Below are 26,289 nucleotides of genomic sequence, written 5' to 3'. Positions count from 1 at the left end.
TCCTGAGACTAAAAAGTCTGACTACCACTGGTATATACACTGTTTTCGTTAAAAAAAAAAAAGGCAGGAAAATAAGAATTTATCTTTTTACTAGTTTATATATGCATGAAGAAAAACTCACAAAGGATAAATAAATCACTATGAGTAGTTAAGCAAAGAGAAGGTAGGAAATGGGTAGACAGAAGACCCTTTAGTGAATCTTTTTCATTCTGAATCTCTGTGTGTGTGTGTGTGTGTGTGTGTGTGTGTGTGTGTGTATGAGTAGTTAAGCAAAGAGAAGGTAGGAAATGGGTAGATAGAAGACCCTTTAGTGAATCTTTTTCATTCTGAATCTGTGTGTGCATGACTTCGTGTGTGCGTGTGTGTGTGTGCGTGTGCTTGTGTGTGTATATGACTTCCCTGGTGGCTCAGATGGTAAAATGTCTGTCTACAATGCAGGAGACCTGGGTTCAAGCCCTGGGTTGGGAAGATCCCCTGGAGAAGGAAATGGCAATCCACTCCAGTACTATTGCCTATAAAATCCCACAAGCAGAGGAGCCTGGTGGGCTACAGTCTATGGGGTTGCAAAGAGTCGGATATGACTGAGCTATTCAAAAACAACTAAAATATTTTTAAGAAAAGAGCCAGAGACAGCATGACAGAAGATGAGAATGAAGTCCAGCTGAAAAGTAAAACAGCTTACAAAGTTTGTGTGGAGTGTCACCCCCCACCACCCATACCCAGAAATAACTGTCCCCAGGCAAAATACTAGAGAATTATTCTCTGAAAAAACGAAACCAAGAGACTCAGAGCTTTCAGTATGAAGACTCCTCATCTTAAACTATGACAAGCAACCACACATCATAACTTAATGTAGGTCTGCAACAGAGGAGATAGACATAAAAGCCCAGAGGAGAGTAATTTAGAAACGAAAGAAAATTTTAAATAATTTTTTAAAACAAAACAACAAAAACACAAAGTCGTACCCAAAGATATCTGAAAAGTTACTGAACCCACACTGCCAAGTTGAGGAACACACTGTCAAGTTGAGGAAGATAACTGTGCTCTCAAAAAAAGAATTTTAACTTCTGAGCCTCAGTTTCATGCAGTGTAGCCCAGATAAATACCTCCTTTACAGAGTTAAGACAGGAATTTAATGAGGTATAGTTTTCCGATGTGACAATACATTCCTAGCACTTAGGGAAAGCTCAATAAATGGCATTCTTATTGCCTGTGATGTAGCAGAAAATGCTGTGTTACTACAAAATAATTTTTAAAAAAACAGATCAGTGTTTGCCAGAGGAGACAGTGGGGAATGGGATAAATGCCTGAAATGTTTTTGTCTTTATAGTTTAAATAAACTGAATTTTAAAAAAAACAATAGAAGTCAGTGAAATATGCTTTAAGGTTAACAATCATTTAATGTATTAACATTTTCACTTATAAACATACAATTTGCATATACAGGGAAAAACTGGTTCAGAGGACACAAAAGAATACTGGACACAGGCAAGCAATCAGAAGAGAAAAGAAAAGATCAACCCGAGGGGAAAAAAATGGAACTGCATTCCATGCCGGTGTCTATAAACTTGGGAGGAGAGAAAGATCGCACAGAATCACAATTAATGTAGAAAACAAACGTGGGTCATTCTGTATCAATGGCAGGAACTTCTCCCATGATCCAGATCTTGCATCCCGGTCCACCCCATTTCATGAATGTTGATCTGAAACACAGTCGCTCATCTCTCCCTTCTCTTTAAATCTAACCCTGAAGTTAACTCGAGAAATTAAACACACAGAGCTAAGAAACAAGCAGACTGGCATGTGCGCAATATCAACGGCCAGCTATTTAAAAGTGCACATGGAAATAAAATGCTGACTAAACATTTTACTTTAGTTAAAGTGAACACGTTCCTTCCAACTCACCTAACTTCTTGATTTAGGACTACCTAAGCGAGGTGACCAAAAGATTGGCATCTATGAGAACTGGAGCCAGGGAAATGAGGCAGCTCAGCCCATCATTATGCTGAACATGCATTTCCTCTCAGGATCAAGTCACCAGGGACAGTGAACTTCCAGACTCAACTACAGTTGCCCAGCGTGGCTTGCTTGGCGAGGGACAGGGACTGGAGATGGGGGAGCACATGTATGTCAGGACTTCAGTCCACAGCTCCCCCTACTCTGTCAGGGAGCGGAACACAGGGAGACCATCTGCTTTAAGGGCATTTCAGCGACATAACTCAGAATCTGTGGTTCCGGTAATTCCTAATTCAAAATTAACACTCCAGTGCAACATTAAAAACTGAGTTTAGTATTTTGCTTGTAAAGGATACAGCTTGAATAATGATTACCATCTGAACAAAGCTATTCTTATTACATATGATGTAAAATAAGTAACATTTTAACCATCAAAACCAGTATTGTCACAAATCACATGTGGCAACTTTCTACCACATGACACATCCAAAGAGATGACAGCCAAGTATACTTCTTTTCAAGCTGGAAGCAGACTCTCCAGTGTCAAGAGGTACAGTAGAACCGGCTGGGAAACAGACCTGTGGTCACCACAACGTGCATTTGGCATCTAGTTTCCATACAGAGATAGATCTATTTAAGTCTGCCTTAGAGGTGGAGTGGACTGATAAGTGAAACAAAAGACTGTGCCTATAACTGGCCACATAAAATAAAAACAGAATTTGTGCTACCAGGAGTGTATTTTAAGGAAACATGGCCACATGGAGTATACAGGCAGAGACCTTCAATATGCCTTTGTAAATGTACATTTTTTAAAACATGGGACAGAAAACTGGAATAACTGAAGTTTTAAAATTTACATAGCTAAAGAAATAAGAAAATTACAGAAATGCAGGACCCTTGGTTTTTCAGAGCTTCACATGTAAGTTGGGGCTCAAAATTAAATGGTTCAAGCTTCTCTGTCACACTAGAGTCAGAAATAAAAGCAAGGCTGGTGTCCTGGTCAGGTGGAGAGGTATCCTGAGCAGGTCATTCATGTCTCCGGGCTGAAATTCCCATCTATAACCTGAGTTTCCCCCACCATGCAGCACAGGCTCAGGGGCAGCACAGTGCCCAGTCCTACACAGGACAGGAGATCGGCTCATCAACAGCCTTCAGAAGGACATGAACACATCCTCCGTGCAGCCCAATCCCCTGAACAGGAACACTGCAACTATGGCTCTCATTTCACTTTCCTCACCATTCTCTTAATAATACTTTCTCAGCAAGTAGAAAAATAAGCTATAAGTAGGCTGAAGTGGCCATAAAAAATGCCCAAAGCAAACACGAAAACCATGATGCCTCTGAAAAAAATAAATCTACCTCCACACACCTTTTTGTAGTTGTTGTGCCTTCTTCAAGTTTTAAATGATAAAGCCCTAAAATGTTGACACTCAAGTCTACTCCTAATTTGGGATGCTTTCCAAGTATCACTACCAAAAACAAACAAATAAGAATAAAATGAAAAAGAATCATTTTCAAGGGGGGAAACTGCCATCCCATCCATCGTCCTGAGCAGTCAGCTTTGCTGGAGCCCCAGAGGCTGTGGGATATCACACTGCTGCCTAAGGAAGGTTCCAGCCTATTAACTCCTGAAGTAACATGCAGCCAGTTCTGGTCTGAGGTTTCAAAGTCCGATATTAAACCAAAAAAACTGCAGCTTTTCTCGCCACGGTCACTCACTCACTCATACATCACCCATGTTACCAGCAAAACACTAAAATAAATTATCCCTTAAGAAGTAAGATCTAACTCTAAAAAGAAAATGGCCTTTCAAAACGGGTGTGTTCAAATAAAGCATTGAGAGAGTTTTATAAGGAAACCCCTCAAATGAGCCAGTGCTGCCATAGAGTCCACATTTTAGCTAAACAGCAGTCCAAAGCTTTCTCTGCAGTACTTCTATGTACTTATAAGCATTTTGTCACTACTTTCAAAAGAACTATTAAACCTATTACTAAAAACATTTATAACAAACAGAAATGCCCTGCAAATCATATTATTGCACACGGGGTTTCAGAAGCTATGCACACCGAGGTTCCATGGACTCTAGAAGACCCAGAACAGAGACCCCAGGGCCATGCCTGTGGCTGCTCCGGCCAGCATGCCCAGCGCCAGGTCGCTATCGTTGTCTCGGTACCGCTCACGAATGATGACTTGGTTGGCAGGCTGCTGTCCATAAAGCCCTGGAAAAGAAGGAAAGAACAGACTCCTGAGGAGCAGTTTGTGAAGCTCAACACTCACTCAAAACGAGAGCTCATTTGCCTGGGACCCTTCCTGAGGTTTCTCCATGCACAGCACTCTTCCTACAGACTCGTCTCCCTCAGAGAGCTGGGCGTGGGGGGGGGAGGTGACTTTGGTGAGCGCTCCCCAGCTCTCCTTCACCACAGATGAAGGGGACTCGGCTTGGCCGAGTGAGGGGGACACTCCGTATCTAAGATGGAACTAAGAGAAAATCAAGATGCTCAGTTTCCCAAGGTCCACAGTCCCGGACACTACAGAGAGCAGAATCGTAATGAAGTTGCAAACCCCAGCCCACAACGTCTGCTTTAGCCCCCACAGTGTTCATCAGGATGGCAGGCAGACCAGGAACACAGGAGACACACAGAGCCTAGAGACTGTGGGAAAGCCAAGGATCCCCATCCAGAAGCTAAACAGCTTCTTAGTATTCATGGAAACGATATGTAAATTAAATTAAACCTTAAATCTGCTAACATAATCCGCTCTTCATTTTTAATGTTATGCCTTTATGGAGAAAAATATTTGTCAAAGGTAAAACATCTAAAAAACAAACTTTAAACAAATTTAAACTTAGCTGCACAATTAAAGTTCTCAACTGGAAATGTTTTCTTCTATATTTCACAATATGTTGTCCAAAAGCTAGTTAGCTTTAAAATTGTTCCCACAGGACTTCCCTGGTGGCGCAGTGGATAAGAATCCACCTGCCAATGCAGGGGACACAGGTTCGATCCCCAGACCAGGAGGAGCCCACACTCCAGAGCCCACAAGCCACAACTACTGAGCCTGCAGGCCGTAGAGCCTGTGCTCTACAACAAGAGAAGAGCCCCCAGTCTCTGCAACTAGAAAAAGCCCACATGAAACCACGAAGACCCAGCACAACTGGAGATAAATTTCCTCACATACAGTGCTAACGTTCCTCCTTAACCCATTATTCTCTTAACAGTTCAACCCTAGGAAAGTGAGAAATTGATCCAATAGTGATACGTCCATAAAGAATGAAGATACTAAATGATAAGTGCTTACCAGTCTAAGCACTTTCAGTATTACAAGCATTTATATGTACAGACTCACTTAATCCTCACAACAATCCTTGCAGCTGAGCTTACTGTTACCCTATTCTATAAACAGGGAAAGAGAGAGGTGCATGGGGCCTGAGCACACTGGGTGCAAGCCAACCCAGGCGCTCTGGCTACAGTGCGCACTCAGACACCAATGCCCCTAATACGATGAAGGAAAGAGAAGCATCAAAGCCACAGGGCAGGAAAATGCGACCATTACAAACCTAGAGTCGTCAGGCAATAACATTAGAAGCAAAGATTTTTTTTTAATGTAATATTTAAACTACATAACTGGTGAACTGTGGCATTCAGAATCACAGCCTTGAAATTTTAAAAATTTCAACTAGGCAACTCCAATTAGTAACATGTAATACAGCAGGACCCTATAGCTGACCTAATTTAAAGACCCCTGGAAAATCTAAATCTGCATTCCAGCTTTAGCTCCACAGAAGGACCCCCTCACTCCATGACCAGGAGCCAACTTCTCCTACAGCTCATCTCTGTTCCTACCAAAAGCTAAGTCTTTACCAAAGTCAGCTGGGGAACATTTCCAAACTGTACTCATTTTAATCATCTAATTTAATCTTTACATAAATGATCCAACCATGAATGTAGAAAAGGAAGATACTGTTAGATATTTTAAGAACAACTAAGTCAGATACTTTTCAGCTTCCCTGGTGGCTCATATGGTAAAGAATCCGCTTGCAATGCAAGAGACCTTGGTTCGATTCCTGGGTTGGGAAGATCCTGGAAAGACTAAATAAAGGCAGATAACTTTTACAAATTACTATCAAACTAAGAAATTGAGAATTACAAAATCTAGAGGTGTTCTCTCAGACTTGGCCCTGGAAACTGCAGAGCAATTACGTGTCATGAGTACCATCTCAACAAGACAGAAACAGAGGACTCCAACTAAAGGAGCCAATTCAAACCAAAGACCTCAAGCTCACATCAATAGACAACTGAACAAATGTCTACTAGTGTGGGAAAATTAAAACAGAATACTTACAGTGTGTACACAGCACTTTTTAAACTGGTTGACTGACCACCAGTTCCAGTAATATTAAAGAGAAGGCCTTTAACCTTCTCTGCACAACAAGGGCCTCTATGGACACTGCAAGGCAGTGCGTCATGAAGCTGGCAAAGCACCAGAGTCCTAGAAAGGCCGACTGAAGAGCTCCTGTCTGGTTACCAGCATGATGCTGCTGTGGGACAGCCCCAACTAAGCAGCCCTTTCACAGCAAGCACACTTACAGTGTGTACACAGCACTTTTTAAATTGGTTGGCAGGCATTTGGCTGTCATGATGCAAATGCCAAATGCCAACCAACTGCACTCAGCCTTCAGCAGCAAGTTGTCTGAGGTTGCGCTGAGAATGCTATCTTGTTTTTCATGATGAAAGTCAAAGGCAGGGATGGAATCCTATATATAAAAATTCCCTTCACAAGCACAAAACTTCCGCTCTTCTACAGAGTAAGAAACAGCTAGGATTATCGCAATCTATGGCCTAGGGGCTGAATAAAAGTCTGGCTCTCATCAGACAAATAGGCTGACTTAGAAACTGAACACAAACCCCAAAATAAATGTGAAAAAAATAATTCATACAAGAAAAGAATTAATTTGTAAACAATTAATTATACAATCTTTATCTTTGCCAGTAATTAGAAATGTAAACTAAGGCAACCTGGTTCCATGTTAAGACCTAATGAGGTTACCAAAACTTTCAGAGCACAACAAAAACAGCAGGCAATCTTGATGCAACTGCAGAGAAACCAGCACATCAGTAACTCCTGCTGCTGCTGCTGCTGCTGCTGCTAAGTCACTTCAGTCGTGTCCAACTCTGTGAGACCCCATAGACGGCAGCCCACCAGGCTGACCCGTCCCTGGGATTCTCCAGGCAAGAACACTGGAGTGGGTTGCCATTTCCTTCTCCAATGCATGAAAGTGAAAAGTGAAAGTGAAGTCGCTCAGTTGTGTCCGACTCTTTTCGAGCCCATGGACTGCAGCCCACCAGGCTCCTCCGTCCATGGGATTTTCCAGGCAAGAGTACTCGAGTGGGGTGCCATTGCCTTCTCTGCAGTAACTCCTAGGGGCATTATAAACTGCTGAACTACTCTGGGAAATAACTTAGTAAATGCACAGCATCAAGAGTTACTGTAATACTGTCAGATGAAATGAAATAAAGTATAAACTTCCCTCAAAACAATCCAGAGCTGGGGGAAAAAGGTACAGATGAAACAAGATGCTGTAACTGTTAAAGCTGGAACCGGTAGATTTAACAGCTCATTTACTGTCCTTACTGTAAACTTTTATAATTTTAAAATGTATCAAAAACAAAATGTTTATGCCCTTTGACATATTAACATACAGAAATCAAAAATGTATTCTAAGACATACTTAACAGGAATAAAAAACAAACTGATTAGAAACAGTCAAAGCAGTATCTATGAGAGAAAAACTTAAAGAAGAAGTAAACAGCCAGTAAGTACTAGAAGACTTAATATTACCCCATATGATAGGATGTAATCATTAAAAATAGTAATGAAGATTATGTAGCACTCTGGACAAAATATACAAAATTTTTAAATGAGAATGAAATATAAAATCTAATGTAATGCCATTAACAAAACAAAACATAATAAAGCAAACACACTCTAAAAAAGTAATGTAAGATAACAAAGATGAAACTATTGGTTTACAAGAAGAAAATACTTAAACAAAAATAGCTGTGCTCGGATCAGAGGATAGACAAATAGCTCATTTTTTAGTATCATTATTTCACTGGTTTTCAACTTGACATTGAAAAAAAAAATCAAGCAAGGCAAAACTTCAGAGTCTACACTACCTTAGTGATCAGCATCAGATTTCCAAAACAGGTTAACTGGAGAAACTCTCCTCTATTAGGTGCTAACGCACCACTAACCACCACTACTGTGCGTCTGGGGAAATCCAGACTCTGTGGCAACCCCACTAGCTTCTTTGCGGCATTAATACCAGTGACCACTCACTCTTGTGGTAACAGTCCTTCCACTGCTTCTGCGATAAGGCACTGTGCTAGACTGCTGATCTCTCAGCAACCTGTGGGCGTGCGTTCCAATCCATGCATCAGTTCCCTCTCACGTGTGTCGCTCTGACATGCCACACTCACTGAGAACTGCCCCTGACTTCACCTGCTCATTGAGGTCTGGTATGGCCTCACTCTTCAGGCCATCAGCCACACAGCTCAGGTCACCACTGCCCTGGCTGCAGGCTCCAGCACCATTCCCCGCATATTCCTGACCTCCACCCTACAGACATCCCTCTGCCCAGGCTGCACCCAGGACTTGACGCTATCTCAGTTCAGTTCAGACACTCAGTCATGTCTGACCCTTTGCTACCCCATGGACTGCAGCACCCAGGCTTCTCTGTCCATCACCAACTCCCAGAGCTTGCTCAAACTCATGTTCATTAAATTGGTGACGCCATCCAACCATTTCATCCTCTGTCATCCCCTTCTCCTCCTGCCTTCAATCTTTCCCAGCATCAGGGTCTTTTCCAATGAGTCAGTTCTTCACATCAGGTGGCTAAACTATTGGAGTTTCAGCTTCAGTATCAGTCTTTCCAGTGAATATTCAGGACTGATTTCCTTTGACACTATCTACACAGGTCAATCGCTCACACCTAACAGTTTCAGGTGAGATGAAAATGAAAGGAGTAAATGTAAGCCTTCCCCAGAGTAAATATAAGCCTTTCTATGCCTCTACTTCATCTTCAAAATGAAACATCACCTCCGTAGTGAAAACTTTTGAAAGCTACAACCAGAAGGAAAAAAACAGGAGAAAGATTACCTCTTATTCCTTAAAACAGGACTCTTAGGTTATTTCTTAATGTAAGTGTATTTCAGTAAGCACAAATTCTCATCTTGGGAATGAATCTGAATACAACAGTGAAGTTTTAAAAATCAAGCCTACTCTAACTTTGTAAAGTAGTGTGAAAACATATAGTGCTTTCTTTTTTTTTTAAATAGCACAGTGACTTGTCATCTATAACCAGAAAAATTACAGTTCACTTACCTCTAAACTGAGAAACAAAAATTCCTCAGGCTTCACTGATCTACACGCTAAACGACGAGAAACTAGGAATGAAAGGCTAGCATGAGTTACCTGCATACGGGTACTGATAGGGTACAGCGTAAGCCTGTCCGTTTGCAGCATAGACAACTTGAGTTCCTGGTGGGTATGCACCACTGTATGGACCATAGCCATATGCCTGCTGAAAAAAATATAAGCCCATTAGAAATACAATTTTAAAACTCAACATCCATTTATAATAAAAACTCTCAACCAAATGGTTATAAAGAGAACATACCTCAACATAAGAAAAGCTACATATGACAGGCCCATAGCTAGCATCAACACTCAATGGATGATGAAAAGCTAAACAATTTCTCTATGATCAGGAACAAGACAATGATGCCTACTGTACCCACTTTTATTCAACATACTATCAGAAGGCCAAGTCAGAGCCATGTAGACAAGAAAAGGAAATAAAAGGCATCCAAACTAGAAAGGAAAAGGTATTGAGTTAGCCAAAAAGTTTGCTGGGGTTTTCTGTAAGATGGTATGGAAAAAACCAAATGAAATTTTTGTCACTGTTTGCAGATGACAGAATAGTATATACAGAAAACCCTAAAGACTCTACAAAAAAACTAAGAATAAATGAATTCAGTAAAGTTCCAGGATACAAAATTAATACACAGAAATCTGTTGAATTTCAATACACTAGGAACAAACTTTCCGGAAAAGAAATTAAGAAAACCATACTATGTACAATTGCATCAAAACAATAAATTATGATCTTCCCAACCCAGAGAGCAAATCAGGGTCTCCTGCACTGCAGGCAGATTCTTTACCATCTAACACACCATGGAAGCCCATGATAAACATACTACTATATATAAAACAGATAATCAACAAGGACCTACTGTATAGCACTGGGAACTCTACCCAAAACTCTGTAATAACCTATAAGAGAAAAGAACCTGAAAAATAACAGACATACATATATGTACAGATGAATCAATTTGTTGTACACTTGAAACTAATACAATATTGTAAACCAAGTATGTTGTTGTGCAGTCGCTCAATCGTGTCCAGCTCTGCCATCTCATGGACTGTAGCACGCCAGCCTTCCCTGTACTATCTCCTGGAGTTTGCTCAGATTCGTGCCCACTGAGTCAGTGATGCAGTCCAATCAGCTCATCCTCTGATGCCTCCTTCTCCTGCCCTCAATCTTTCCCAGCATCAGTGTTTTCCAATGAGTCAGCTCTTCTCATCAGGTGGCCAAAGTATTGGAACTTCAGCTTCTGTCCTTCCAATGAATATTCAGGGTTAATTTCCTTTAGGATTGACTGATTTGATCTCCTTACTGTGCAAGACACTCTCAAGAGTCTTCTCCAACATCACAGTGCAAAAGCATCAATTCTTCAGCACCCAGCCTTCTTTGTGGTCTGGCTCTCACACCCTACATAACTACTTGAAAAACCATAGCTTTGACTATACAGACCTTTGTCTGCAAAGTGATGTCTCTGCTTTTTAATACACTGTCTAGGTTTGTCATAGCTCTTCTTCCAAAGAGCAAGTGTCTTTTGTGGCTGCTGTCACCATCCACAGTGATTTTGGAGCCCAAGAATATAAAATCTGTAACTGTTTCCACTTTTTCCCCTTCTGTGTCCCATAAAGTGATGGGACCGAATGCCATGATCTTATTCTTAGTTTTTTGAATGTTGAGTTTTAAGCCAGCTTTTCACTCTCCTCTTTCACAAAGAGGCTCTTTAGTTCCTCTTTGCTTTCTGCCATTAGAGTGGTATTATCTGCATATCTGAGACTGTTGATACTTCTCACAGCAATCTTAACTCCAGCTTAGGATTCATCCAGCCCACGTTTTGCATGATATACTATGCACATAAGTTAAATAAGCAGGGTGACAATATACAGCCTTGACGTACTCCTTTTGCCAATTCTGAACCAATCCACTGTTTCATGTCTGGTTCTAACTTCCTTCTGAAGCTACTTACAGGTTTCTCAGGAGACAGGTAAAGTGGTCTGGTATTCCCATCCCTTTAAGAATTTACCACAGTTTGTTGTGATCCACACAGTCAAAGGCTTTAGCATAGTCAATGAAGCAAAAGTACATGTTTTTCTGGAATTCCCCTGCTTTTTCTATGATCCAACAGATGTTGGCAATTTGATCTCTGGTACCTGCCTCTTCAAAACCCAACTTGTTTATCTGGAAGTTCTTGGTTCATGTACTCCTAAAGCCTAGATCGAAGAATTTTGAGCATAACCTTGCTAGCATGTGAAATGAGCGCAACTGTACAGTAGTCTGAACATTCTTTAGTGTTGCCTTTCTTTAGGATTGGAATGAAAACACCTTTTCCAGTCCTGTGGCCACTGCTGAGTTTTCCCAATTTGCTGGCATAATTGTGTGCAGCACTTTAACAGCATCATCTTTTAAGATATGAAATAGCTCAGCTGGAATTCCATCACCTCCACTAGCTTTGTTTGTAGTCATTAATTCTTCTTAAGACCCACTTGACTTCACACTCCAGGATACCTGGTTCTAGGTGAATGACCACACCATTGTGGTTACCTGGATCATTAAAATCTTATTTGTATAGTTCTGTATATTCTTACCACTCTTAATTTCTTCTGCTTCTGTGAGGTCCCTGCTGTTTCTGTCCTTTATTGTGCCCATCTCTGGGCACAATAAAGATACCATGAAATTGTATCTTCCAATTTTCTTGAAGAAATCTCTAGTCTTTCCCATTCTGTTGTTTTCCTCTATTTCTTTGCACTGTTTACTTTAAAAGGCCTTTTTATCTCTCCTTGCTGTTCTCTGGAACTCTATATTCAACTGGGAATATCTTTCCCTTTGTCATTTGCCTTTTGCTTGTCTCCATTCTCAGCTGTTTGTAAGGCATCCTCAGACAACCACTTTGCCTTCTTGCATTTCTTCTTCTTTGGGATGGTTTTGGTCACCACCTCCTATTCAATGTTACAAACCTCCACCCACAGTTCTTCAGACACCCTGTTTACCAGATCTAATCCCTTGAATCTATTCATCACCTCCACTGTATAATCATAAGGGCTTTGATTTAGATAATACTTGAATGGTCTACTGGTTTTCCCTACTTTCTTCAATTTAAGTCTGAATTCTTCAGTAAGGAACTTAATCTGAGCCACAGTCAGCTCCAGGTCTTGTTTTTGCTGACTGTAAGAACTTCTCCATCTTTGGCTACAAAGAACGTTATCAATATAATTTCAGTATTAACCATCTGGTGATGTCCACATGTAGAGCTGTCTCTTATGTTGTGGAAGAGGGTGTTTGCTATGACTAGTGCATTCTCTTGGCAAAACTCAACCTTTGTCCTGCTTCTTTTTGTACTCCAAGCTAAACTTGTCTGTAACAGGTATCTCTTGAGTTCCAACTTTTGCATCCCAATCCTCTATGATGAAAAGAACATTTTTATGGTGTCAGTTCTAGAAGGTCTTGTAGGTCTTCATAAAACTGGTCAACTTCAGCTTCTTTGGCTTTAGTGGCTGGGGCACAGATTGGATTACTGTGATGCTGAATGGTTTGCCTTGGAAACAGACGAAGATCATTCTGTCCTTTTTGAGATTACAACCAAGTATTTCACTCTGAACTCTTTTGTTTACTATAAGGGCTAGTCCATTTCTTCTAAGGGATTCTTGACCACAGTAGTAGATACAATGGTCATCTGAATTAAATTCGCCCATTCCCATCCATTTTGGTTCACTGATTCCTAAAATACTGATGTTCACTCTTGGCATCTCCTTCTTGACCATGCCCAATTTACCTTGATTCATGGACCTAACATTTCAGGTTCCTATTCAATATTGCTCTTTACAGCACTGGACTTTATTTTCACCACCAGACACATCCACAGCTGAGCCTCATTTCCTCTTTGGCCAAGCTACTTCATTCTTTCTGGACCTATTTCTCCACTCTTCCCCAGTATCATATTGCATAACTACTGACCTGGGAGGCTCATCTTCTGGTGTCATATCTTTTTGCCTTTTCATTCTGTTCATGGGGTTCTCAAGGCAAGAATACTTCAGGGATTTGCCATTCTCTTCTCCAGTACATCATATTTTATCAGAACTCACTACCATGACCCATCTATCCATCACAGTATAGCTCACAATTTCACCGAGTTACACAAGGCTGTGATCCCTGTGATCATTTTGGTTAGCTTTCTGTGACTGCGGTTTTCATTCTAGAGGTGGTGGGATTGTAGTCAAGTATATGCTAATATAAGTACACTTGATATCTAAGTGTATAAAGTATACTCTAATATAAAATGAAAATTATAAAACAAAACAAAAAAGCCATAAAATGGCTAGGATAAATTTAACCAAGGAGGTGAAGGGCCTAAACACTGAAAACTATACAACAGTGATGAAAGATACTGAAAATACCAATAAATGAAAATATATTCCAAGCTAATGGATTGGAAGAATAATTAAAATGTACATAGGATCCAAAATAATCTATAGATTCAATGCAATTCCTATCAAATTTCCAATGGCATTTTTTGTAGAAATAGAATAATTCTATAATTTGTATGGAACTACAAAGGACCCAACATAGCCAAAGAAAGAAGAATAAAGCTGAAGGTATCACGCTCCCAGATTTCAAACTAAACTACAAAGTAATCACAACAGTATGGTATTGGCATAAAAACAGACACAGAATCAATGGAACAGGAGAGCCCAGATACAAACCCACATATATATGGTAAATTCAGTCAGTTCAGTCGCTCAGTCGTGTCTGACTCTCTGCAACCCCATGAACCAACCGCAGCACGCCAGGCCTCCCTGTCAATCACCAACTCCTGGAGTTCACTCAGACTCACGCCCATCGAGTCAGTGATGCCACCTAGCCATCTCATCCTCGGTCGTCCCCTTCTCCTCCTGCCCCCAATCCCTCCCAGCATCAGAGTCTTTTCCAATGAGTCAACTCTTCACATGAGGTGGCCAAAGTACTGGAGTTTCAGCTTTAGCATCATTCCTTCCAAAGAAATCCCAGGGCTGATCTCCTTCAGAATGGACTGGTTGGATCTCCTTGCAGTCCAAGGGACTTTCAAGAGTCTTCTCCAACACCATAGTTCAAAGGCATCAATTCTTCGGCACTCAGCCTTCTTCACAGTCCAACTCTCACATCCATACTTGCCTACTGGTAAAACCATAGCCTTGACTAGATGGACCTTAGTTGGCAAAGTAACGTCTCTGCTTTTGAATATGCTATCTAGGTTGATCATAGCTTTCCTTCCAAGAAGTAAGCATCTTTTAATTTCATGGCTGCAGTCACCATCTGCAGTGATTCTGGAGCCCAAAAAAATAAAGTCTGACACTGTTTCCACTGTTTGCCCATCTATTTCCCATGAAGTGATGGGATCGGATGCCATGATCTTCGTTTTCTGAATGTTGAGCTTTAAGCCAACTTTTTCACTCTCCTCTTTCACCTTCATCAAGAGGCTTTTTAGTTAACTTACCATAAAGGAGCCAAGAATAATCAAAACAATGGGGAAAGGAAAGTCTCTTCAATAAATGGTGCTGAGAAAGTTAAGATGGTCATATGCAAAAGAATGAAATTTGACCATACATGGTATCTTATCGCAAAGAGTTGGACACAACTGAGCGACGTCACCTCACCTCACCTCTGGTATCTTATACCATACACAAAAATTGACTCAAAGTGGATTAAATATGTAAGATCTGAAACCCTAAAACTCCTAGGAAAAAATCATACGTGATAAGCTCAATAGTGGTTACAGTGATGATTTTTTTGGATCTGATTCCAAAATCAAAGGCAACAAAAGCAAAAATAAACGTGAGACTACATTAAACTAAAAAGCTCCTGAACAAGAACGGAAATCGTCAACAAAATGAAAAGGCAAGCTATCAAATGGGAGAAAATATTCACAAATCATGTTATCTGATAAGAAGTTAGTATCTAAAGTATCAACATATAAGAAACTCATACAACTCAAAGGCAAAAAACAATCTGATTAAAAAACAGACCAAAGAACTAAACAGACATCTTCCCAAAGAAGAAATACAGATGGCCAACAGGCACATGAAAACGATACTCAACGTCACTAATCATCAGGGAAATGCAAATCAAAACCACAATGAGTATCACCTCACACTTGTTAGAATGACTATTATTAAAAAGACAAAAAATAACAACTGCTGACAAGGATGTGAAGAAAAGGAACCCTCATACACAATTATGATAAGATTTTATCTTATCTGGTGCCTCCTGTATCTAAAATAATAATAGAAAGGAGTTTCTGAATGAGGTACCACTTCACACCAGTCAATGTCTGCGATCCAAAAATCTGCAAGTAATAAATGCTGGAGAGGGTGTGGAGAAAAGGGAACCCTCCTACACTGTTGGTGGGAATGCAAACTAGTACAGCCACTTTGGAGAACAGTGTGGAGATTCCTTAAAACATTGCAAATAGAACTACCTTATGACCCAGCAATCCCACTGCTGGGCATACACACCGAGGAAACCAGAATGGAAAGAGACACATGTACCCCAATGTTCATCGCAGCACTGTTTATAACAGCCAGGACATGGAAACAACCTAGATGTCCCTCAGCAGATGAATGGATAAGAAAGCTGTGGTACATATACACAATGGAGTATTACTCAGCCGTTAAAAAGAATACATTTGAATCAGTTCTGATGAGATGGATGAAACTGGAGCCGATTATACAGAGTGAAGCAAGCCAGAAAGAAAAACACCAGTACAGTATACTAACACATATATATGGAATTTAGGAAGATGGCAATGACGACCCTGTATGCAAGACAGCAAAAAAGACACAGATGTATATAACGGACTTTTGGACTCAGAGGGAGAGGATGGGATGATCTGGGAGAATGGCATTGTAACATGTATACTATCATGTAAGAATAGAATCGCCAGTCTATGTCCGACGCAGAATACAGCATGCTTGGGGCTGGTGCACGGTGATGACCCAGAGAGATGTTATGGGGAGGGAGGGGGGAGGGGGCTTCATGTTTGGGAACGCATGTACACCCGTGGTGGATTCATGTCAATGTATGGCAAAACCAATACAGTATTATAAAGTAAAATAAAGTAAAAATTAAAAAAAAAAACATAAAGAATAGAATTATCAGTTGATCCAGCAATTCCACTTCTGAGTATTTATTCAAAGGAAACAAACACTAACACAAAAAGGTATCTGTATCCCCATGTTCACTGCAGCATTACTTACAACAGCTAAGATATGAAAACAATGTAAAGTGCCCATCAGTTAACAAACATATAAAGAAAATGTGATCCAAATATACAATGGAATATTATTCTACCATTAAAAAAGGACATCTTGCCTTTTTTGCCTGCATGGATAGACCCTGAGTGTTAGAAAGAAGTCAAAGACAAATACCATATGATCTCATCTGGTATCTCATAGATTCCGTATGTGGAATCTATCTTTAAAACAAACAACAAAAAAAGTTCACAGATAGAGAACAGACTAGTAGTTGCCAAAGAGAAGGGGGAACCAGAGAGGTGGGGTTGCAGGGTGGGCAGGGGATGAACAAATTGGTTAAGGGAATCAAAACGCACAAACTTCCAATCATAAAATAAATAAGCCATGGGGATATAATGCACACCACGGTGGTTATAGTTTATACTACTATATTGCATATTTGAAAGTTGCTAAGAGAGTAGATCTTAAAAGTTATCAGCGTTTAAGAAACAATTTTTTACATACGGTGACAGATGTTAAACAGACCTACTGCAGTGATTATTCTGCAGTAACATTATTTTGAAATAATACCAATACAGATTATGCTGTACATTGGAAACTAACATAATGTTGCATGCCAAATATACCTCAATATTTTTAAACACAATTTGAAACCACTGGCAATGTATTAAAATTGGTTCTCCAAGTTCCAGTCTATAAAGTATGGTAGTCTATTAAAAAAGTAAAGAATATGAGACAGTATGCTTATATACTTTAAGGTTCTAAAAATACAAACCCATAACTGAAATCTACTTTCAGACTATAAAATAAAGAAAGCAGAAAAATACAACAAAAAAGAGAACCGGACTTGCCAGTGATTCCAATTTCAATTCAGCTCTACCATTAACCTGACCTTCAGTAAGTCATCTATCTAACTACTGTAGGCCTTATTTGGTTCATCTCAAAAATGATCAGTTTGGACTAAGTGATAAATGAGATTCATCCAATGTCAGTTTTCTCTTGATAAAACCAACCTAGTAGCAAAACCCTTCCCACAAAACCCTCCCCAGTCCAATTTCCAGAAGTTCCTGTGTGGAGAATATAAAAGACTGAGGCTATTAAGGAGTCTGAAGACAGAGGCCTGGACAGGTAACTGGCAGTTTCCCAACAGGACATGCCTATGAAAGAACACAGGCAGAAATGAGCAGTGGACTGCTTCCACTGACCAAGTACAGGACTGGAAAGCAGAGGCCTGGCCTCCCTTACCGGCTCACAGCTGGTGGGAAGGTAGATGTGTTTACAGACAATTACAATTATTGTCACTGCGTGACAAAGGCTACCGCACAGGGACAGGGAGCAGCTGCAGCCTGGCAAATACACAGGTAGATCTGAATCTGTTATCTTACAAAAGCAGGAAATAAGAGTTATGCTTCTGGAGGATAAAATAGATGCAGATGTTTTCCCTATTCGTCCTGCTACATACAACTGAAAACCTGGACATGACACATACAACAAACGTAAGGAGACTCTGAAAGGTGGAGAGAAGGCGGTCAACGTCTGCAGGCTTCATGACCCTAAGAAGGACATGCCGTGAGTCCCCTGAGTTTTCTTTTTGCCTCCTACATCCTAGACTGGATAAAGCAGAAGCGGCAACATAGAAATGCCAGTATGTGCAGACCTTTCTTTGCCTGCCTCAAAGAAAGCCTGCTGTCTCTACCCAAAGAACCTGGGAAGGAAAAGGGTAATCTAGCAAGAGAGACCATCTTTAGGCAATAACTGCTCCACTCCAGCCAAACAACACAAAAACAGCTGTGGCTGTTACTTCCACCGGCAAAGTCAAGTCTGGAGAAAGGCTCTCGCCCACCCCATCCTGAACAGTGTCAGAGAAGGTCAAGTGGGAAGCCGGAAATATCACCCCTGCCAGACAGAAACATGGCAGCCCCAGTCCCATGCCAGTGTCAGTGGAGACCGTGCAGGGAGCCAGAACTCCCATCTCCGCCCAGCGGGAAGAAGGTGCCCCTTCCCATCCTGCTGGGGTAGGATCAACAGAGACCCAGTGAAGAACAAGTACGCTCACAAACTCCTACTAGTAACCATAGTTACATAGTTACAGAGAGGCTTATGGGAAACAGCAGAAAAAGTCCCTCCAACTCCCAGGCAGGCTGGTGTCAGCAGAGACCTAGAGAAGGGCCTGAATTCCCAGGCCTGCGAGCAATGACAATGAGCTACAGTCAACTGGGACCCAGTGGAAGACCTGGACTTCCACCCCTTACATGGAAGAAACAAAGCAATCCTCACCCACCAGAGAGGCTTTAGAAGGAACTCTGCTAAAATGCAGGACTTGAATAGATTCAGTCTTATAATATTTAAAATTTCCAGGTTTTGATAAAAAATAATTTGTCATACCAAGAACCAGGAAGATCTCAAACTAAAATGAGAAAAGACAAAAGAGACCAACACCAACATAACAAAGATGTTGGAATTACCTAAGAAGGACTTTAAAGCAGCTACCATTAAGAAATTACAGACAGGTAGTGCCGGGGGCCAGCGTGAGGAACTCCGCCCATGGCAAAGGTCATGAGGAAGGAGGCTTGGCATACGCAAAGGCGTGATCAAGCCTCAGGAAACCCCCTGTTCCCGAGCATCAACCCCAAAACCATAGTCTGTTTTACGCTCTCACCTACACCTCTGACTTTACGGGGGGCTCTCCCCCATAACCGTTTCTCTCTGAGAAGGAGTAAACGTGCAGCTCCAAGGCAATAAAAATTCTTGGGCGTGACAAGAGTGTTTCAGCTTACGGACTCCTCTGAAGGTTATCTAGCCCACCTGTATAGGTTTGTCCAGCCACATGTGATTGCTTGCAGCCTCCCAACCTGAGAGGCACGAGATGTTTTAGACTTACTAAAGGCAAATTATTTTGGGGAGTTAAAATTATTAGTATAGTTGGTTAGGAATTATATTGGTGAAGGGTCTCTTCATTTGTTGTGTCAATAATTGCTGCTAATTCCCTGCTCTGGGTGGGACAAGGATGTCTCAGGTCAAACCTCTCTGCTGACAGACTAGCTTGTGTGACAGGATTATCCTTACTGCTGCCACTAGGCACATGACTGTTTACTACCTCTCAACCATAAACAGCACAGAGAGTTTTGGAGTATTTTGAGAGTCTTAATTAGCGTAGGACTTTCTCTTCTTGTTGAGTCAATGATCGCCGCCAGGCCTCTATATCCTTAGGTACCTGGGAATATATTAATCAATGTATTTGGAATATAGCAAAGGAAATATGGTAGTTTTTGATGTTAGCAATACTAGACTTTTTGAGTTAATGGATTTTCTCTTTTGTAATAGATCACTGTACTTTGTTATATATCACTGTGTCCTTGCTGTGTAAGAATGTAACTTTATCATATCTTAAGACTAAATAGATCTTAAGGGGAGCATTGGTGAAAAGGATTTTCATTTGTTGGGTTGATGTTTGCTGCTAAATCTCCATGTTCCCTACCCTTATAATGAATATAACTAGCATATAGGAAGAAATAAGTATTAACCTTTAAGCATATAGGAGAAATAAGTATTAACCTTTAAGACTAATCATGTTAACCTTGGGTTGAATAAATTCCTTTCTTGCTTGTAACTCACTACACCCTCACCCTATAGGAATGTAACTTTATTTGGAGGGTGGTGCCTGGTTTAAGAAAAAACACCCTTGGAAGAAATAAGTTTTTTTGGTTATCAGAAAGAAAGGATCATAAAATGTAAGCAGGTCTCACTCATGGCCAGAAGATAATGTAATATCCCTAAGACCTTTTTTTTATACATTTATGTGAAGCACCTGATTTTGACAAAGGTCAGGACTGCTGACCCCCACGTGACTCTGTATTCATCCCTATGTGTAACAAAAGGTATATAAGCAAACCCAAAAATAAAGAAATCGGATCAGTTTCCGGAAAGACTGATTCCCCCATGTCGCTTCTTTCTTGCTCCCGTTTTTCTGGCTGAATTCCCATCTGGAGCATGGATGCTATTCCACGTAATCCAAGTTATTCAGCCTCCTTTTCTCCACTAATCTTCCTACTACACTATCCATTTCTAATCTCTATCTGTGATTAAATATGTATTTTTCCAAAGACGCCAACTCCGTCCCCACCTTCGAATCACCCTGGATCCACCGGGGCTGGACCCCGGCAAGGTAGTAATGACCTTGGCTTTCCGGGTGACGCAGTCGTAAAGAATCTGCCTACCATTGCAGGAGATGCATGCGGGTCCAATCTCTGGGTCAGGAAGACCCCCCCAGAAGAGAAAATAGCAACCCACTCCAATATTCTTGCCTGGAAAACTCCATGGACAGAGAAGCCTGGCAGGCTACCATCCATGGGGTCACAAAGAGTCAGACATGACTGAGAGACTGAGCAAACGTGCACCATTAAAATATTTCAATAAGTAAGAACACATTTGAGATACACTTAAAACAAAAACAGGGTCTTCACAAAACCAGAAAAATCTCTGTAAAAGCTATATAAAGATATATATCAATAATAACCAAATAAAAACTTTAGAAATAAAAAAATAATGAACTGTTCAGTGAAGAGACTCAACAACAAATAGAGATGATGAATAATCAATGAACATGAATATAAAGAGTAGAAATTACCCAGTTGGAACAGAGATAAAACAGATTAAAGAAAAAAAAAAAGATCAAAAACTTTTAAACATGTGGGACATCTAACCTCTGCGTCATTAGTTTTAGAAGAGAAAGAGGGTGGGGCTAAAAAAAATTCCAGAAATAATAGCTTAAAATTTCCCAAATTTAGCAACAAACATAAACCTGTGTGAAACTGAATGAACACCAAATAAGACTAACTCCAAATGTACACTTCACAGGCAAACCTCTGAAAACCAAAGACAGAGAGAGCAGCCAGAAACTATGCACTGCCTTAAGGGGGAAGAAAATTCGAATGATAGCAAATGTGTCGTCAGAAATCAGGAGGGCCAAAGGAAAAAGCACACATTTCCCCAGTGCTGAAAGAAATGTCAACTCAATTCTATACTAGTGAAAACATTCTTCAGAGAAAAAGATGAAACTGAGACATTCTCAAATGAAGGAAAATGGAGAATTTGTTGCTAGCAGATCTGTCCTAAAAAAATGACAAGAGGAAGTTCACTAAACAGTAAATAATAATAAAAAAAAGAAATCTGGAAACATCAGTAGGTAAGAAAGTATGGTCACACCAGAATACATGTAAATATAATAAAAACCACATATTGATTTTTCTAAGTTTGACAGCCATATTTTTTTATACACCATACTCAATATATGTAAAAGAAATACTTAAAACAATGATACCATAAAACGAGAGAGAAAAACAGAATTTAGAGGCAGTGGTTTGGGCTTCCCTGGTGGCTCAGCGGTAAAGAACCCGTCTGCCAGCGCAGGAGAGACAGGCTCAGCACCTGATCTGGAAAGGTCCCACACGCCACAGAGCAACTAAGCCCACACACCGCAATCCTGAGCCTCTGCTCTAGAGCCCCAGAGCCTCACTTCCAGAGCCCGCGTGCCGCAGCTCAAGAGGCCCCCACACCCCAGAGCTGCTGCTCCGCACAACAGAAGCCACTGCAATGAGAAGCCTGCGCATCACAACTACAGAGCAGCCCCCACTTGCCGCAACTAGAGAAAAGCCTGGGCAGCAACGAAGACCCAGCACAGCCAAAAATAAATACATACACACAATCATAGAGGCAATGGTTTGACACTTCACTGCACTTGATAAAATGCAATCATCTGACTGAAAAACATGTATATATGTATAATAACTAGAACAACCACTAAAATATTAATAGCAACAGAAAAAGATACTCAAAACATTACAGATAAGTCAAAATGTAATTCTAAAACATGTTTTATGGGAATTCCCCGGTGATCCAGCGGTTAGGACTCCATGCTTTGACTGCTAAGGGCCCAGGTTACATCCCTGGTCCAGGAAATAAGGTCCCACAAGCTGTGTGTGGTACAGCCCAAAAAAATAAAAATAAGTAAAATAAAATAAGACATGTTCCAATAATCCACAAAACGCTTAAGACAAAGAACAGAGACATGAAAAAATAGAGCCAAAAACACAAACAATAAAACAGTATGCTTAATGTATCAAAATCACATTATATGCAAATGATTTACAGGAAAGGATGCCTGATGTGTTTTGATACAAACTTGAAACAAGTATCATATAAGCTCTGAGATCCAATTCACCATATAATGACTAGAGACAATAATATTATATTGTAATTATGTAAAGTAATAAATATTGCCACACTGGCATTCATTTACCCTACATAAAGGTCCCAAAGTAACAGGGTACACCTTAAACTCACACCATAAAAATGCAAATGTCCTAAATATACGAACTACAAGTTAGAAATCTGTCAGATGAGGGGGTGAGGGCATCACCCAACTACGTGTTGCCTACAAGAAACTACATGCCGTCTATAAGAAACACGCTTCAGTGTAATATGTACGTTGAAAGAAAAAAGACTAAGCCCATGCGCCACAACCACTGAGCTGTAAAGAATCCGCCTGCAATGCAGGAGACACGGAAAACACAGGTTTGATCCCTGGGTCAGGAAGATCCCCTGGAGAAGGATATGGCCATCCACTCCAGTATTCTTGCCTGGGAATTCTCATGGACAGAGGATCCTGGAGGGCTACAGCTCACGGGCCGCAGAAGAGTCGGACACGACTGAGCACATAGCACAAGCTTTACTTGCATGCCTGCTATGTGTGTGTACATCCTGGAGCCTGGGAGCTGGCACTACTGAGCCCGCGTGCTCCGACTACTGAAGCCAGCATGCCCGAGAGCCCCGGCCCCACCACAAGAGAAGCCACCACAATGAGAAGCCCACGCACTACAGGTGGAGAGCAGCCTTCGCCTGCCACAGAGAAGAGCCACACACAGCAGTGAAGGCCCAGCACCGCCAAAAGTAAATGCGAACAAGTAAACAAACACAAATTTAAAAAGTTAACTGCTAATGGAAATGACTCGTATGTAAATGCCAGGACTATGAACTACCAGAAGGTAACACAGGAGAAAACCTTGGGAAGCGTGGTCTAGGTGAAGTGTTAAATGTGACAACAAAGCACGATCCATACAAGGAAAGACCAACAAATTAGACTGTGTTAAACACGGTGAAAGGCACTGTCAAGAGGATACAGAGATACGTTACAGATCACACATCTGACAAAGGATTATTCCTATCTCACATATATAAGAACCCTCAAAACTCAACAATAAAAAAATAATTAAAACAATTAGAAAATGAGCAAAAGACAAGAAAACACGGCTTACTTGAACAGCATACACAGATGGCAAATAAGCACAAAAAGATGTTCAGCATCACAGACTACTACGGAAATGCAATTAAGACCACAATGAAATATCACTACATACCTATTGAACAATTAAAATAAAAAACAGTGACAATACCAAAAGCTGGTGGGATACAAAGAAAATGAATCCTTCACACACTACTGATGGAAAAGTGAAATGGTAGAAAAATTCTGGAAAGTAGTTTGCCAGTTTTTTTAAAAAATAATCATATACTTTAATATATTCAACTTAGCAACAGCATTTTTGGGCATAAAACTTTATGTCTGCACAACAACCTGTACATGAGGGTTCACAGTAGGTTTACTGGTAACAGCCAAAATCTAGCACAATGAAAATGTCCCCCAACAGGTAAATGTCTCTCAATACAAAACGTGGTACACTCATATCATGGCACACCACTCAGCAATAAAAAGGAAAAGACCACTGACACATGTATTTGAGTGCTGCAATTTAACAATGCAACAAGGGCACTGTGCTGAGTAAAAAAAACATCAAACTCAAAAGATCACAGGCTATATGATTCTGTTTACACACACTGCAGAAATGACACGATTATATAGACGGCCAACAAATCAGTGATTGACAGCAGTTTAGGAAGGGGAAGGAGGGTATGACTAGAAGAGGGTGTAGTAGGAAGATGTTATAAACAGTTTCACATCTTGACAGGTAGGAGATATATATATCTACATGCATGATAAAATGACAGAACCAGATATAAACACTACACCAATTTCAAACATCTGGTTTTGATTTTATTTACCATGTAACAGCTAGGGAACAGGGTAAAGAGTACATGAGATTTTTCCATATTATCTTTGCAACTTCTTGTAAGTCTATAATTATTTCCAAATTAAAAATGAAAAAAGAAAAAAAAAAAAAAGCAGAAGTGCCTCCCGCGAGAGAGGCTTCCATATGCAGCACTGAACCCCTGGCCCTCTAATTAGGGCACACCCAGACCCACTCCAGTGTTCTTGCCTGGAGAATCCCAGGGACGGGGGAGCCTGGTGGGCTGCCATCTATGGGGTCACACAGAGTCGGACACGACTGAAGTGACTTAGCAGCAGCAGCAGAGGGGTTTGGCATGTGACTTTAAGGTTCTGGTTTTGTATCTTCAAATTAAAAAAGCATATTTTTCTGATTATAAAGAGTAAGTAAAAAAATTAAGTATAAACTTAAATCATCAGAATCATATTATTAATACCATGATTCATTTTTGGGTCTATCTTGAAAATATGAACATGAAGATTATATAAAGCAGTTGCTTTATAAAAGCAAAAGACAATAGATAATCTGTTTAAGATAGAAAAAAGTTTAAAGAAGGAAAGGGTTTCAAGTACATTTCTAATTTCTCTAATACTGTTTGGCTCAAAGTTTTCTTTTAGTTTTAAAAGGATGGTGGCACAGAGACCCCAAGTTTCCCTCAGTTGGATTCTGTAAAGTGAAGATCGGCTCCCTACCTCAGGGGTCGGTGCAGCATATGCTGTGTAAGGAGGTGGAGAGGAAGCCACAGCTGTCTCATCATACATGACTTCTGAGCCAACGTAAGCCTTAAGAGAGAAATTGTGAAAAAAAAAAAAAAAATTAAAGGCCAAAAAGTTTAATCTTTGAAGGGGAAATATAACAACTCTCTGAGAAGCAATGACTAGCAAGATGACCTTCTCCTTGCCCCCAACCCTGCATTTAGTGTCCTTTGAATTAAAGAGGAGTTGGTCCTCCTCAGTCACCAGTAGGGGGTAAAAGAGTTCTCACTGCCCAAGAAAGCCAGAGCCTCCAGTGTTACCCAGGCCCTTTAAAAGATGTGATACCACTCTCAACAAGACTTTTGTTCACAAATAAAAATCCTACAGTCTAAAATGTAGCAGGCAGGGATACATCCTGTACTCACAATCCGGTTTCTACATTAAAAACTTTTTCAATCTTGCATTAAATTACCCCTCAGTGGGAAACAAAAACATATGCGCTCCTTAAAAAAAAAATCCACAAAGAGAATCACCTTGGCTCTTGTCCCTAACTATATGAATCATCAATACTAAATAACTTCATTTGAGTAGAGGATTTTCATCAAAGAAAAGGCAATGGGAGTTTCAGAGTAAGCTTAGGGGGAAGAATAGTCCTGAGCTAACAAAAGTAGTAAAAAATAGCATTTGAATATTAAGTCTTTTTACTTTCTTCTCCCACCTGTACAAATCATTTAAAAAGCTCCATCTATCTCTTTTCCTCCTAGAGAAATAAAGGAAAAAATAAAATCCTATCTGAAGAATGAAAGAAAATGTTGACCACGGAGGGAACTGCCTTTTACTCCCTGACAGACACAAAGATGGTACCACTATCCTCT

General features: G+C 40.5%; 1 protein-coding gene across 8 annotated transcripts in view; it reads right to left on the bottom strand.

Annotated features, from left to right (window-relative positions):
• Positions 1-1,377: 1,377 nt before the first annotated feature.
• PLEKHB2 (pleckstrin homology domain containing B2) overlaps positions 1,378-26,289 on the bottom strand; it is a 51,202-nt gene continuing 26,290 nt past the window's right edge. For 3 of the 8 annotated variants that reach the window (XM_004004480.6, XM_060409602.1, XM_060409605.1), the window contains exons 6-8: positions 25,412-25,501; positions 9,430-9,538; positions 1,378-4,175 (exon numbers count right to left, since the gene is read on the bottom strand). In XM_004004480.6, coding sequence (XP_004004529.1) covers positions 4,039-4,175; positions 9,430-9,538; positions 25,412-25,501 — 336 coding nt within the window. In that variant the 3' untranslated portion in view covers positions 1,378-4,038. The remainder of the gene's footprint in view (positions 4,176-9,429; positions 9,539-25,411; positions 25,502-26,289) is intronic. The other 5 variants (XM_012130171.5, XM_060409603.1, XM_060409606.1 and 2 more) reach the window with 2 other exon arrangements.

Source organism: Ovis aries, chromosome 2, assembly GCF_016772045.2.
Source record: "Ovis aries strain OAR_USU_Benz2616 breed Rambouillet chromosome 2, ARS-UI_Ramb_v3.0, whole genome shotgun sequence".
NCBI classification, from domain to species: domain Eukaryota; kingdom Metazoa; phylum Chordata; class Mammalia; order Artiodactyla; family Bovidae; genus Ovis; species Ovis aries.
This window is presented reverse-complemented; position numbering and strand designations above follow the sequence as displayed.